This window comes from Drosophila sulfurigaster, chromosome 3 (genome assembly GCF_023558435.1).
Source record: "Drosophila sulfurigaster albostrigata strain 15112-1811.04 chromosome 3, ASM2355843v2, whole genome shotgun sequence".
NCBI lineage: Eukaryota > Metazoa > Arthropoda > Insecta > Diptera > Drosophilidae > Drosophila > Drosophila sulfurigaster.
Window position 1 is genome coordinate 54,886,467 of NC_084883.1, and position 15,168 is coordinate 54,901,634.

At 38.1% G+C, this 15,168-nt stretch overlaps 1 protein-coding gene across 1 annotated transcript; it reads right to left on the reverse strand.

The window, feature by feature from the left end:
* Positions 1 to 3,681: 3,681 nt before the first annotated feature.
* On the reverse strand, positions 3,682 to 14,155 carry LOC133841828 (uncharacterized). Its single transcript, XM_062274594.1, has 4 exons — positions 13,913 to 14,155; positions 12,854 to 13,855; positions 12,574 to 12,626; positions 3,682 to 12,511 (listed from the first exon to the last, which is right to left on the reverse strand). The coding sequence occupies exons 1-4, from the start codon at positions 13,979 to 13,981 to the stop codon at positions 4,171 to 4,173; spliced, it is 9,465 nt and encodes a 3,154-aa protein (XP_062130578.1). The 5' UTR covers positions 13,982 to 14,155; the 3' UTR covers positions 3,682 to 4,170.
* Positions 14,156 to 15,168: the final 1,013 nt, after the last annotated feature.

Here is a 15,168-nt window from a genome sequence, read left to right on the forward strand (position 1 = left end):
ATTGTCGTCTGATCTGCGGCTAGTGGCAGTAACAGCAACAGCTGCAGCTGCACAATGGGTGTTTTGGGGCATTCACTTGAATATTTATGCGCAACGTGTGAGAAATGAGCTGAATGCGTAATTCAATAAGCTGGCGAAGAGCAGGTTCAGAGACTTCGGAGACTGGATTAAAAGGCGACTTTGTAATATGTAAAACTGCAACTTAATTGTTAATTAAAGGGCAGACGGTGTCCTGCTGCTGCTGCTGCCGCTGCTGCCTGCAGCCTGCGGCATGTCACGTTGCAAGAGCAGCAGCAGCACCTGCCACTTGGTCAATGTCTATCAAAGTAATGACACTGAGACTTACACGAAACACAAAAAAAGAGGCAGTCGATACAATACAGCAAGTCTCTCGAGTTATGAGTGAAGTGTGGAAATTATAATAAATTTTAAGTTTGGACACCGCAATTATGCAGACACCTTGCGACTGCGACAGCGACTTCGACTCGCATATTGGCATATTGACAGCTTGATTGATGCACGGTCAGCGCGATCCCGACGTATGTTTAGCATTTTTACGCCTAATCGAAAAATTCGATCGCTGCATTTTGCATAAGTCCAGCCAGAATGCCAACGGGTGGTCTCTTGCCTCAATGAATGCCATCAAAGACAATAAATTGTATGAATAGCTTATGCATAAACTACAAAATGTATCCACTCTCCCCTTCTCCATGCTCCCTCTGTGAGTCTTGTGTATCCCCCCGCAGCTTCATGTCGCCGCCTCCCGCTGTGTTGATATTAATTGGACGACATAATTGCAGCGCACCGCTGCCCATAATAATCGACGACTCGAAGAGCGGTGGTAGAAGTTTTTGGCCAGCTCTTGTTATTGGCCAGGGCAAAACACGTTTTCAGGCCAATCTTCATAAAGCAGCCAGCAACCAACAACCAACTACCGACTACCAACTCTCAACTCCGGTAGTCAGCAGCACGCCTGGCAATTGGAATTTGTGTAAATTTGGCAAACGTTGCATCGACGACACACCAAAGCCGAAGAGCCAACTGGACAACTGGACAAGTGGACTTTTGGACAGCTGGACAACTGGACAACTGAGCGGATTGCATGTTGTCCGCTTCCGTAATTACGGGTTGCATTCCATGCCCTCCCCGTAAATGTGCACAATAATTCCTGAATTCGGCAAAGGTATGAATTTAATATACTCTTACTTTATTTTGGTAATTTGTATACTATTAATATTGTTTTGGAGTTAAAGCAACAAAAAATGTATTACTAATTTTTGAAAGAATTTCGATATAATTAATACATAAAAAAAACTAATAATTAAAAAATATTGTAAAAAAAATGTAGAGATCATTAATAAAATATAAATAAAGAAATTAAAAATTTTAAAATATAATCAAATATTAATAATCACAACAATTTTAATTCCTCGAAAAAAATGTTAGAATATTCAATAATAATAATGTGTAATGTGATAATATGCTAAATACAATATATTATTACTTTCATATCATTTCAAAAAGAACAACATAAATGTATACAATTTTGTAAAGAAAATTCAAATATATGTTTTCAGTTATTCACTTTAATTATATCTTCGACTTTTCAGTGAAGGTAAAAATAGTAAGAACAATTTATTGGCACAAAACTATATCTATTTAAAATTATAGAACATATTATTGCAATTTTTTGATAGGTACAAAGACAACACATCATATATAACCACAATCACTAAATGTAGTGCATTACTGCTTCGGTGTCTACTGTTATAAATTGGCAATATGTTTTTGGCATTCGTTTGATAGTGTTGGAGAGAGTTAAGGCGCAGGCGCAGCATGTGTGCAATTATCGGTGTGTGTCCTGGCAAATTTATTGTCTTTGGCGTTGCCCTAAATCCAAATGTAATACAATATACGCATTTATCATATTTAAGTGCCGAGTCCAAAAACACATCCTGTATTTATGGCCTGCTAATATGCGGTTTAAGTTTAATGAGTGCATTGCCTGGCCAACTGAGAAAGGGGCACAACACACAAAAAGGGAGAGAGAAAGAAATATGTGGGGGGAAAAATGTTGGGGGAGTCGTAGAGGACTGTGACTGGCTGTCAAGTGCAGGACTCGACACGCCACTGGAGACTGGCAGAAGGACACACAGAAGACAAGTACAGGCTGCGACAATTGTAAATTGTAAATGGTAAATTAAAATGCTTGCGCTTCAAGTTGTTTGCTCATCATCAGCAGCAGGACGCACGCCTCCCCCAGCGTAGGACAGAACATTGTTTTCTTTATAAATATTTATATTTATTTTATGCTCTGCTCTGCTCTGCTCTGCACAGTGCTCTGCAGTGTGTCCCTGAAATCGGTTAAATGGACTGTGCTGTGTTTATTTTGTATGGTGCGACAGTTTTACGCGCTGTCCCTTAATAAGCCCCATGAATAATGGCCAAGGCTTAAGGCCAAAAGCCGAGGACCGAAACGAGGGACGAGTCGCGAAGTGAAATGAACTCCGGACAATCGCTCATGTGTGTGCTGTATGAGTCACATGTGTGCAATGTCTCTCTGAGTGTGTGTGCAGACCAAAATGGCGATGCGAAACAGAACACAATTGGCCACAGAGACAGAGGGCGAGAGAAAGACGACTAAAATGTCGAAAAAACAGAATGAAAGAAAATAGCTAAAGAAATGTGAAAGCTGAAAGGAAAATGCTGAACAGAAGATGCTCAAACTGCGGGCAAGTGGGCAACAAAAACGCCACAAAAATTGCGCACAATTACGGGGCAAAAACCCAGGCGAACCCCGGCCCCGGAATACACCCCGCAACATTCTCGACAAACCATTTCTACCCATCGCACCTTATCCGAGCGGAAAAGAATTATTACGAAGAAATTTTCTTTTGCTTTTTGCATTTTTTTTGGGAGTAGAAAACGAAAACAAGAAAAAAGAAATCTCGTTTTTTGATAGCGCCAGCGGACAGCAAGAGAAGCAGCAGCAGGGACAGAAGTGGCCAGCAAGGAGTGCAGGAGCCGGGAGCTGGGAGCCAGGACACGGCGCTGTCGTAGTCGCTGCCGTCGTCTCACGTGCACATGACAGTGGAGTAAACAATTTCATTTCGCGCGGCCAGCTCAGCAGGAGCAAAACGATAACTGCTACAAACGAGGCACAAGATGCTGCCAGCAGCAACAACAACTGTTGTAGCAATGAACAATGACAACAGGAGCCAGGACACTTGAGCTTCTTCTTCTTCTTCGTCTTTTACCTCGTATTCGTACTCTGTTTTTTTGTATTTTCTTGCCGAGTCCAGCAATAACAACAACGACAACAACCACCACAGAAAACACAGTATAAGAAGTTGCGTAAATATATTGTCCTGTCGCAAATTTGGCGTGGGGTTGTTCAGGAGGTTACCATAAACAGGAGACACTATCCAGGAGCTAGCCGTGGGCATCGCGAGTTGCGAGTCGCGAGTGCGACGCAGTTAGTCGAGCGTGCCGCATCGTGCCAGGCCGAGCCGAGTCTCTTAATGCGTGCCTCTATAAATTTTGCACGCCTTTTGTGGCTGAGCTGAGGCAGGAGTTCGGCAGAGGCGGTTGTTGGTGGGCGTTGCACGTGGCATGGCCAGTTTTTTTCTCGAAAAACTGTCAAATTGTTACTGCTGCTGCCCCTTTGGGGGTAGTCGAGGCTAACGAATTATTTATGTCTTTTATTTTCATCTTTTTTGGTTACAATATCTGCATATATTACACTGACAATAAAAATCTACTAAAATACCTTTTGAGTATTATTTTCGTTGGCAATCTAAAGCTTCAATTTCATTGTATTCAACTTCTATCGGAACATGAATCGAAAAATTTCTCAACTGCTCATCTGTTCTTCTGGTATCCTTCTTCTCAATGTTCTTCAATTCTATATTCTTCCTTTTTTATTTCACTATTTTCGCTGCAGCTAATTTTTATTATTTTTAACTGGATTTACATTTTATCTGAAATTTAATTCTTAGGTGAGCCTTCATCTTGCTTCGATTCTTCCTTCCTCTGTTCAGTTATACCTTTAATATCGCTCTCCCGATCGTCTATATTTGCTATAAAATTTTGGCCTCATCCAAAAGTTTGTCTGCTATCTTTTGTTATCTCTTGTGTTGCAATGATTAACTCATTATTTGAGTTCACTTGCTAATCCTTGAAGTCGCCGACATTTGAGTTGCCAATACCTGGGGAATCTTCTTCAGTTTTGTTCTCACTATATTCCCTTATCGTTGAACTTTTGATTACACCTTCCATTAGCTTTGGTTGTTTCATAATATTAATACCATCGTCGGAATTCTTAGATGATTCATCTTTGGATGAGTTTGCATCTATTCCTGTTCTGCCTCCGTCTAAAGCTTCATCATAAGCTGAGTTTTCAAGCGGCGTTAATACGTTAGTTATATTTTCATTATTTTCTTGTCTTGCTAAATGCTTAGTTTTGGTGAAGTCGTCTTTCTGTTTTTCTATATGTAAAATATTGTTACCATCGTCAGAGGGCTTATCGTCAATATTATTTTCGCCTGAAGCTTCATTACTAGACGAGTTTTCAAATTGCTTTAACCCTGAGGTGATATTTTCTTTAGCTTCTATTGATCTTGAATTCTTATCCATGGATATACTTTTTTCCAGCTCTTTATCTTCATTGCTTCTATTTTTATCCACAACATTGCTATCATCCGAGTCATCTTCGGACGAACTTCCGACTCTTGTGGACATTTCAGAAGCATCTTCGTTGTCGTCAGAGTTAGTATCTGAAAATTCACTTGGCGGACTTAGATCGGATTCGTCATCTGACATGGATTTCACAGTTTCTGGTGCTTCTTCTTCTACTTCGCTAGAATCTGAAAACTCGGATTCGTCATCTGACATGGATTTCACAGTTTCTGGTGCTTCTTCTTCTACTCCGCTTGAATCTGAAAATTCGCTTGGCGGACTTAGATCGGATTCGTCATCTGTTGAATTCTTGGGTGACATGGATTTCCCAGTATTTCCGGTAGAAACTGTTTTATTTTGTTCACTTCCCCCCAAAGGTAATTTTCCTGCAACATCTGGTGCTTCTTCTTCTACTCCGCTAGAATCTGAAAACTCGCTTGGCGGACTTAAGTCGGATTCTTCATCTGATGAACTTTTAGGGGGCAGGGATTTCCCAGATTTTCTTCCAGATAATTTTTTATTTAGCTTTTCTTTTTCTTCTCCGCTAGAATCTGAAAACTCACTTGGCGAACTTAAATCTGATTCGTCTTCTAATAAATTCTTAGAGCGCATGAATTTTCCAGTTTTTCTTCCTTTGGAACTATCTGAATCTTCTGAAGCTTCGTCTTCTCCTGAGTAAGAATGTGAACATTCATCATCTGTCTTCTTTGTCATAGGTAATTTCTTACAAGCATCTTCCCCTTTGTCTTCAAGCATTAATTTTCCAGTTCTTCTTGCAGTTACTTTGCCGGTTTGAAGATTATTCTTTATAGATAAGTCTTGATCATCATCTGAGGTTACTTCATCTTCTGAAGATTCATCGTCTGTTGAACAATGCATCGATTTTCCAGTTTTTCTACCTTTTTCGGTGTGATCATTGGTATTCTTATATAATTCTTTAGAATCATATGAGGCTTCATCTTTATCTGAATTAGAATCTGAAGATTCTTCATCGGTTGAATAATGCATGAATTTTCCAGTTCTTCCTGCAGATACTTTTAAGTTTTCTTTCTTGTTTATTGGTGATAATTTCTTGTGAATATCTGAGTTTTCTTTATCTTCTATTTCTTCTTCTTCGAACATTAACTTTCCAGTTCTTCTTCTATATACATTTCCATTGTGTTCATTCTCAGTCATAGGTAATTTTGGTGGTTCATCTGGGACTTCGTCTTTTTCTTCTAAGTTAGAATCTGATGATTCGTCATCTGTCGAATTATGTATAGATTTTCCAGTTCTTCTCGCATATACCTTCTTATTTTCGTTATTGTTCATCGTAGATAATTTCTTGTACTCATTTGGCACTCTTTCTTCTTCTTCGAACATTATCTTTCCTCTTCCATATACTATTCTGTTGTGCTCCTTATCCTTCATAGATAATTCTTTGGAATCATCAGAGGATTTGTCTTCTTCTTCGTACATTAACTTTCCAGTTCTTCTTTTATATACTGTTTCATTTTGTTCCGTCGCCTTCATAGGTAATTTTTTAGTATGATCTGAAGCTTCGTCATCTTCTTCGAACATTAACTTTCCAGTTCTTCTTCCAGATACATTTCCATTGGGCTCATTCTCTTTTATAGGTGGATCCTCTGAGACTTCTTCTTCTTCTAAATTAGAATCTGATGATTCGTCATCTGTTGAATTATGCATAGATTTTCCAGTTCCTCTCGCATATACCTTCTTATTTTCGTTATTGTTTATCGTAGGTAATTTCTTGTACTCATTTGGCACTCTTTCTTCTTCTTCGAACATTATCTTTCCTCTTCCATATACTATTCTGTTGTGCTCCTTATCTTTCATAGATAATTCTTTGGAATCATCAGAGGCTTTGTCTTCTTCTTCGTACATTAACTTTCCAGTTCTTCTTTTATATACTTTTTCATTTGGTTCCGTCTCCTTCATAGGTAATTTTTTAGTATGATCTGAAGCTTCGTCATCTTCTTCGAACATTAACTTTCCAGTTCTTCTTCCAGATACATTTCCATTGGGCTCATTCTCTTTTATAGGTGGATCCTCTGAGACTTCTTCTTCTTCTAAATTAGAATCTGATGATTCGTCATCTGTTGAATTATGCATAGATTTTCCAGTTCCTCTTGCATATACCTTCTTATTTTCGTTATTGTTTATCGTAGGTAATTTCTTGTACTCATCTGGCACTTCTTCTTCTTCTTCGAACATTACCTTTCCTCGTCCATATACTTTTCTGTTGCTGTCCTTGTCCTTAATAGATAATTCTTTGGGATCATCTGAGGCTTTGTCTTCTTCTTCGTACATTAACTTTCCAGTTCTTCTTTTATATACTTTTTCATTTTGTTCTGTCTCCTTCATAGGTAATTTTTTAGTATAATCTGAAGCTTTGTCATCTTCTTCGAACATTAACTTTCCAGTTCTTCTTCCAAATACATTTCCATTGGGCTCATTCTCTTTTATAGGTGGATCCTCTGAGACTTCTTCTTCTTCTAAATTAGAATCTGATGATTCGTCATCTGTTGAATTATTCATAGATTTTCCAGTTCCTCTCGCATATACCTTCTTATTTTCGTTATTGTTTATCGTAGTAAATTTCATGTACTCATCTGGGACACTTTCTTCTTCTTCGAACATTATCTTTCCTCGTCCATATACTTTTCTGTTGTTGTCCTTGTCCTTAATAGAGATTTCTTTGGGATCATCTGAGGCTTTGTCTTCTTCTTCGAACATTAACTTTCCAGTTCTTTTTCCATATACATTTCCATTGTGCTCATTATCTTTTATAGGTGGATTATCTAAGACTTCGTCTTCTTCTTCTAAGTTAGAATCTGAGGATTCATCATCTTTCGAATTATACATGGATTTCCCAGTTCTTTCCGCATATACTTTCTTATTTTCGTTATTGTGTATCGAAGGTAAAATCTTGTACTCATCTGGGACTCTTTCTTCTTCTTCGAACATTATCTTTCCTCGTCCATATACTTTTGTGTTGTTGTCCCTGTCCTTAATAGATAAATCTTTAGGACCATTTGAGGCTTCATCTTCGAACATTAACTTTCCAGTTCCTCCATATACTTTTTGTTTATGCTCATCATTTTTTATAGATAATTCTTCAGTATCATCTGAGGATTCGTCTTCTTCTGAGTTGGAATCTGAAGAGTGGTCATCTGTGGAATAATGCATGGATTTTCCAGTTGTTCTCTTTACTTTTTGGGCGTGCTCCTTGTCCTTCATAGATAATTCTTTAGGATCATCTGTGACGTCTTTTTTCTCAGAGCTAGAATTTGAAGATTCGCCATCTTTTGAATAATGCGTGGATGTTTCCGTTATTCCTGCAGATACGATTTTGTTTCGTTCATTGCTCATATTATGAGGAATAAAAGCGGGTCCACTGTTTTTAGGCGCTTCTTCTTCAACTTCGCTAGAGTCCGAAGACTCGCTTTGTGTGCTTAAATCGAATTCGTCATTTGTTCCTGGTTTTCTATCTGATACCTTTCTGTTTTGTTTACTATTTACTTTTTGAGGTAAAAATACATTTATCGAATTTGAATCTTTCATCGAAATATCTTCAACAACATCATCAGAAGAAGATTCATATTCTGTAGATCCGGAATCTGAAACTTTGGTGTTTTCATTGTCCGAGAAGTGTTCGCTAGTAGTTACCATATTATTACCATTATAGCCATTTTCATTACTTGAGTGAATTATTGTATTCGATTTATCATGGCTCTCCATGATATTAAGAATATTGTAATTATATAGATTGCGATTAACAGAATTATTTTCTACATTTAGTTTTGAAGTGGGCTTGTTTCCAATTCTATTTTCTTGACACTTAAGGTCAGCAATTGTTTTACGATTAGGATCAGGAGCTAAACGTGGTTGCATTTGGAATTTCGGGACCATCCTATTTTGATTTTCAGCCATCTGGTTTCTTAGATAATTGCCAGGACATTGTCTAATGGGGTTTGGTCCATAACAATTATTTGTCATATATACTTGTGAAGGAGGTTTGTTTCCAAATTTATTATCTTGACGCTTAAAGTCAGCAATTGTTTCGTGATTAGGATCAAGAAATGGATTACGTGGTACCATTTGGTATTTCGAGATTATCCTATTCTGATTTACAGCTAATGGATTGCCAGGACATCCTCTAGTTTGGTTTAGTCCAGTACAATTATTTGCCATATTTAATTTTAATGGTGGTTTGTTTTCACATTTAATTTCTTGTCGCTTAAAGCCAGCACTAGTTTGAGGATTAAAAGCTAGAGTACGTGGTACCATTTGGTGTTTCGGGAACATCGTATTTTCATTTCCAACTCTCTGGTTTGTTAGATAATTGACAGAACATCCTGGATTTTGTGGCTTCATTTGGTGTTTCAAAACCATACTTCCTTGATTTCCAGCTTTCTTATCTACACTAACTATCTTACCAGCATATCCAGGATGTTCTCTAGTTTGGTTTTGACCACTCGCTATATTTCCCACAATTGTTTTTCGATTAGGATCAAGACGTGGATTACATGGTACCATTTGGAATTTCTGAGTTGTGTTATATTGATTTCCCGCTATCTGGTTTCTTAGATAATTGACACTTTGAGGTGCAGAATATTCTCTAGTTGGGTTTTGTCCAGCACAATTATTTTCCACATTCGGTTTTTGGTTGAGTTTGGAAAGAGGTTTGTTCTCATTTCCAATTCCTGGTTGCTTAAAATCAATAGTTTCATGAATAGTATGAGGAACTGGCTTACGTTCATCCATTTCGTACTTCGGCACTGCGTTGTTTTCATTTCTAGCATCCTTGTTTATTAAATTCACTTTCTCTCCATGATTAAAGCCAACTGGCTTATCGTTATATCCTAACAATTGTCTTCGGACATTTCTGTTAACATTTTTGGTTCCATATAAATCAAATTCTGAAAGGTTTGATTGCTTTAGTTCCTTTGTAGGTGGCAACACATTTGATGCAGTATTATTTTGTTGAGAAATATTTTGTACTTGTTGATTACTTATTCTAACATTGTCTTGAAGCAATTGGAGATTTTTGCCACGAGAAAGAATTCCCCTTCTCACTGTCTTAAGTGGAAGCTTGCGTTTTCTTTTATTACCTTCTTGGCGTTTTCTTAATTCTTCTATCCGATTTTTGTTTACCCAGTTCTTCGTAATTATATTGGGAGTTTGAAGATTGTTACTGTCAGATGATTCTAGGGATCTGATATCTGAAACATCTTCACTTTCCGTGCTTGAATCTGTCGAATACCCTTTAAACTGTTCATTATTCATTTGGGATTCGCTTGGTATTTCTATTATGTCTGGCCTGGTCGATTCTTCTTCATCAATAACTACATCTTGCTGTTGTTCTTTAGATTTTTCTTCTAATACTACATCAGCATTACTATTGCAGACTTCATTATTAAATACATTCACAACACTTCGCTTATCATCGTCAACTATATCATCGAAGTCATCCAAAATGATATCTAAAGATTCACAAAGCTTTTCGTTTGACAAATGGAACTCTTTTTTAAGAGATATATCAACCACGTCATCTAAGACAGTTTCCGTTTCTGGGCTGTCATCTTCTGGTGATTCAATTTTATAGCCCATCAACGATTTGAAAATGTCCAAACCACATTCATCACGAGTCGATTTCATAACTACCTTTTCACGATTCGATTGCGCCGTAAAGTAAGCCTTAATCATTGCGAGCTCTTCATCATCAGTAGACTTGTTCATGTCAGACTCTTTATCAGGTGACTCCATTTTAAAAATACAAGTTGCGAGTAATAAATTCCGGGGCGTGATGTGCAGCTCATAGAAAGGAGATTCCTTGGTGGGGTAAGAGATGACCAGCAAATCGTCACTCTTAAGCTTCGAGCATTTTCTTTTCGAGTTTGTCAATTTCCTTATCTCATCCGAATCGTATTCCTGAACTAGATGCTCGAAGTTCCAAATCGATAACTCGCCATCCTGTCCGCCAACCATAAAGAGCTTGTTATCCATGGCAAACACAATGCTGTTAATGCCCGCAGTGTGATAGGACAGAGCACGCACCAAGTGCTCCTTTTCGATGTCCCATACAACTATATAATGATCGTTAGAACCTGTGACCAAGTAGCGTCCACAAGTTGAAAAGGCCAAAGCAGTGATGCCATCCCTGTGACCAGTGAAAAGTCGCACCTGAACTCCCTTAATAATGTCCCACAAGCGAACAGTGCAATCGGCCGATCCCGTGGCCAAGTAATGTCTATTCGGATGAAACTTGCAGTTACTCACCTCGGCCAGATGTCCGACGAGCACACAGAGTGATTTACGACTGTCCTGCGTCCAAATGCGAACCGTGCGATCTTCAGAGGCGGTGGCAATGTAATAGCCTTGGGGCGCATAGCACACGCTGTAGATGGCCGCCATGTGGCCGGGATAGATGACCACACAGCTCCACGTGAAGAGGCACCAACAACGCACAGTGCGATCCTGGGACGAAGTCAGCAGGAAATGATCATGCGGCTCAAAGGCGCAGCTGTAAACAGATCCTTGATGTCCATAGAGTTTGCGTATCATTTTTTCACTCGACGCGTCCATCATGCGCTCATCTATACCCGGAGTGCTGGTGTCGAGTTTCTCCAAACTCTTGGCCGACTTGATTTTCACCAGCTTTGTAGAGGTCAGCGAGGAGACGTGGACTGCACCCGACTGAGTGCCAATGGCCAGCATTGTGGCCTTGCTGGAGAGGGTGGCACAGATCACAGATTCAGTCTTCTCGCGCACATCATGGATATAAATCGATGGCAAATTATCTTTGTCCAAAGGCACTCGATGCTCTTCATCGTCCTTTTGCAGCTCCAAGTCCCAACGTCTGGGCATTGGAGTGTAGAGACGATTGCCAATGGGCATGTGTTGGTTCTTAACAGGTGACAGTTTGGTTTTCTTCAAGCGATTGCGACGCGCTGCTCGAGGACTGGGCGGTGGCGGCTCCTTGACTGCTTCGCCTGTGGCCCAATAAACCTTATCTAAGGGGGCGCAACCCATTCCAATTTGCTGGTACGGTACTCCATTATTCTCCTTGACAATCAGTTCGAAATGCTGTTCAAATAAAGTCTGCTTTGAGGATGCCCAGCTTTTCTTGAAGGATATAAGCAGTTCGTAGCTCTGCTCACACAGAACTACTTTAACCCGAGCCTGTTGCTCGCCAGCGAGCAATCTTCTGGCCTTCTTTGGCAGATCGGCTGAGCATTGCAGCGTCATTAGTTTATCAATACGTGGCATTAGAGAGTGATCTAAGGAACGCATCGAGGACTCCACAAAGGTTTTGCCTCGTCGAAACTTCCCGCTGGCAATCATGCGTAGATAAACCACAACTAGAGTAGGATAAAGCACAGTGTTCATTTCGTATTTGTAGCGACTGGGAACCTGTTCAAAAATCTGATACATCTTATTGTACAGCTCCTCATACTCGTTTAATTGATTTGCATTTGAAAAATCCGAGTTGAGCTTTTCATTGTAACCGAAACCATCAGAGCTAAATCTATCATCTTCGCTTACACTGTCATCCTCATAGAAATCCAAGCCATTTCTAACATTTGCCTTATGTTTAGATTTGTATTTGCGGGACGTAAGGATATCATCGCTGTCCGAGTCGCTGTGCTTTCTAGAGCGTTTATTGTTTCCTTTAGAACTTGAATCTGAGGAGTTGCTCCACTTTCTTTTGCTTTTGCGTTTTTTCTTTGATTTTTTCTGCTTACCGCCAGTTTTTTCTTTATTTTCCATTTCTCGCAATGCTTCAACTAATGCAAAAGGATCTTGTGAATTCTCCTCACTTTTGGATTCGCTATTAAAACAAAAGAGTTATTGTTATTATAAGAGCAAACTTAATTTTAGTTGGTGACTAACTTGGACTCTCCTTGACTAGAACCAGAAGGTGAAGTTGCATTCCGTTTTCGAGCTATAATAAAAAGGACACATCAACACCAATATAAAATAAAAGTTTCCATATAAAATTATATATAGTATATGTATATAGATACAATAAACACTTTAAAAAACTGTTGTGAAATATTGAAGTTAAATTTAATAAGAGGAATTCAATTGATCCAATCTAATAGTTTAATATTTATCCTTATCAAAATGAAATAAAATAAAGTTTAGAATAAGAAAGACATTTATTACCTTTTTTTTTCTTTGATTTTGAATCGGTTACAGATTCCGAGCCAGAACACGATGATTCCTTCGCCGACTCTGAGCTATCAATGTTCTTCAAGAAATCTTCGGAGTCCGATGAATTTTTCGAATTTCCTGTTTCCAACTTGCTTTCGGCGTCTACATCTTTGTTCGACTCTTCAATCTCTGCATTATCTGGCACTTGGCTTTCCCTTTGCTGCAAAGGAGCAAATTTGGTAAATGCTGCCAAAAATTCCTTCATTGGCTCGTTATCTTCTTCAAATGGCTGATCTTCAATAACGGGCTTTTGGGCCTCCTTATCTTTAGGCTTTCGTTCGAAGATAGTTTTCTGTTTCTGCTCACTTTTATGGTTTGCAACTGGTAATCCAAATATGGAATCTAAGTTGACCGATACGCCAGACTTGCTTTCATCAATATCCTTACTACTCTTCAATTGTATTGATGATGTATCATTTCTTTTCATTACATCCTCGTCAATCGAATCGGTTTGTTTCGAAGGCCTTGGCGTATCCTTTTTCGTAGAATATTCATCCTTTTTGTTATCCATTTGCTCAGACGTAGATTTTAAAATTTGTTCAAATTCATTATTTAAATCTAGTTTCAGAGATTCACCGAACTTGTTTTCCTCAAAGTTGCCTTTAGTCTCTTCTATGTTTTGGTCAATCACTTCAGATTCTTTGGGAGACTTTGGAGAATCCATCTTCGAAAGATATTCGGTGAACTGCTCCCACCATCCAGAAGACGCTTCTGTTGGTTCTATCACATCTTTAATTGCATCATTTATTGCCTTATCAAGTTCATCATTAATTTGCAAAGGTTCTTCTGGAAATTCTGGTGCTGTTTCTTCCAAATTTAAATTCCATCCGTTAGAGTATTTTTGATCTTCAGGTAGTCTGGAACGTTTACCATATTTCCCGGTCTGGGAGAGTTCAGAAGCTCTTTTCCGGGAAGTTTTTGGAGTTTCAACATCGTGCACATTTGAAGCCGGACAATTCTGTTGTTAATAGAATTTAGAATTATTTGAAAAACAATAAAAGAAACACAAAATTACATTATCGTTTGTCGGTGTTTTAAGTTCATCCCATAGGGGAATTTTCATGTGTCGGTGTTTTAAGTTCATCACACAGAAAATTTTCAAATGACGGCGTTTTTATTTCTTCACGTGGAAAGAGGTCCTCAAAATTAAATGGCGAGCTCATCATTAAAATATGTTCGTAATAAATCACTATCTTAATAACGCGAGTAAATTATTTTAAGAATGTTGATTAAAACAAAAAAAGTCACTTCTGTCACTGAAGTTAGAGATGGGCAGAATTAATCGATGTCAATATTTACAGTTTTACTTTACATTAATGACTGATGACTGATGAAAACGATTTCTTCTTCTTTTTTTAAACTGTCATCGTTTTATATTTGAAAAGAAAAATATTATCGAAAGTATCTTTCCGTTTTAGATTTAAAAAAAAATGCAGAACTAGCCAAATATTTTACAGCTGCAATGCCTAAACTAACAGTTGCAGTTATCATTATAACAAAGAATATTTTCATGTTTTTTTTTATTATTATTTTTACATATTCTGGCACCATGCCGTAACATCTCTTCCCAGATCGTGAGTAACAAAAAAAAAAACATATAAAAAACCCCACAACAGGGGTGAAGTGTGTAGGGTGAAGCGTGCTTCGTAGGTAAAAAAATTAATTTGCATACCCAATATTCAACGGAGTTGCTGTGTGGCTTTCCCATGGCTTTGGTTATGTTTTATTATTTTTTTGTAGCTCGTCGTGGATTTACTGTGGTTTTTTCCATCTATCCGACAACAGCGTGTTGCAATATGTTCGACCGAATTTGTCAGCAAAAAACACACAACAAAAATGCATTAGAATAGAGCAAAAAGCGACTATAAAACACCCTCATTCAATTTATGAAATATGGACAATATATTAATGTTAACTACTAAGTTTTATTTAAGTAGTAATATATTAACATCATAAACTTTATGCCCAAAGAGATATATCTATTTTTGTGTAAGAGAATTGCTGACAACCCACAAACAAAAAATGATTGCCGCTACACTTTGAATGCGACTGAGCCTGCATATTGTTTTATGATTTCGCTATGATTTATTGCACCAGTAGAAAAATGTGAAAATGTGGAAAAATATGCATACAGACAGACAGAGAAACAGAGAGACAGATAGATGAATAGAAGAGGCAACCGGCATTTGTCAATGGGACAGCTTGAAGTTGTTTCAATTAAAACACACATCATATTGTTTATATCTGTACGCATTACATATGTCAAAATGT

Excerpts from the sequence above, each read along its gene's own strand:
- LOC133841828 (XM_062274594.1), bottom strand. The coding sequence starts at position 13,981 with ATGAACTTAAAACACCGACACATGAAAATTCCCCTATGGGATGAACTT. Across the intron at positions 13,856-13,912 it reads AAACACCGACAAACGATAAT|AATTGTCCGGCTTCAAATGT; the intron begins GTAATTTTGTGT and ends TATTAACAACAG. Across the intron at positions 12,627-12,853 it reads ATTCAAAATCAAAGAAAAAA|GCTCGAAAACGGAATGCAAC; the intron begins AAAGGTAATAAA and ends CTTTTTATTATA.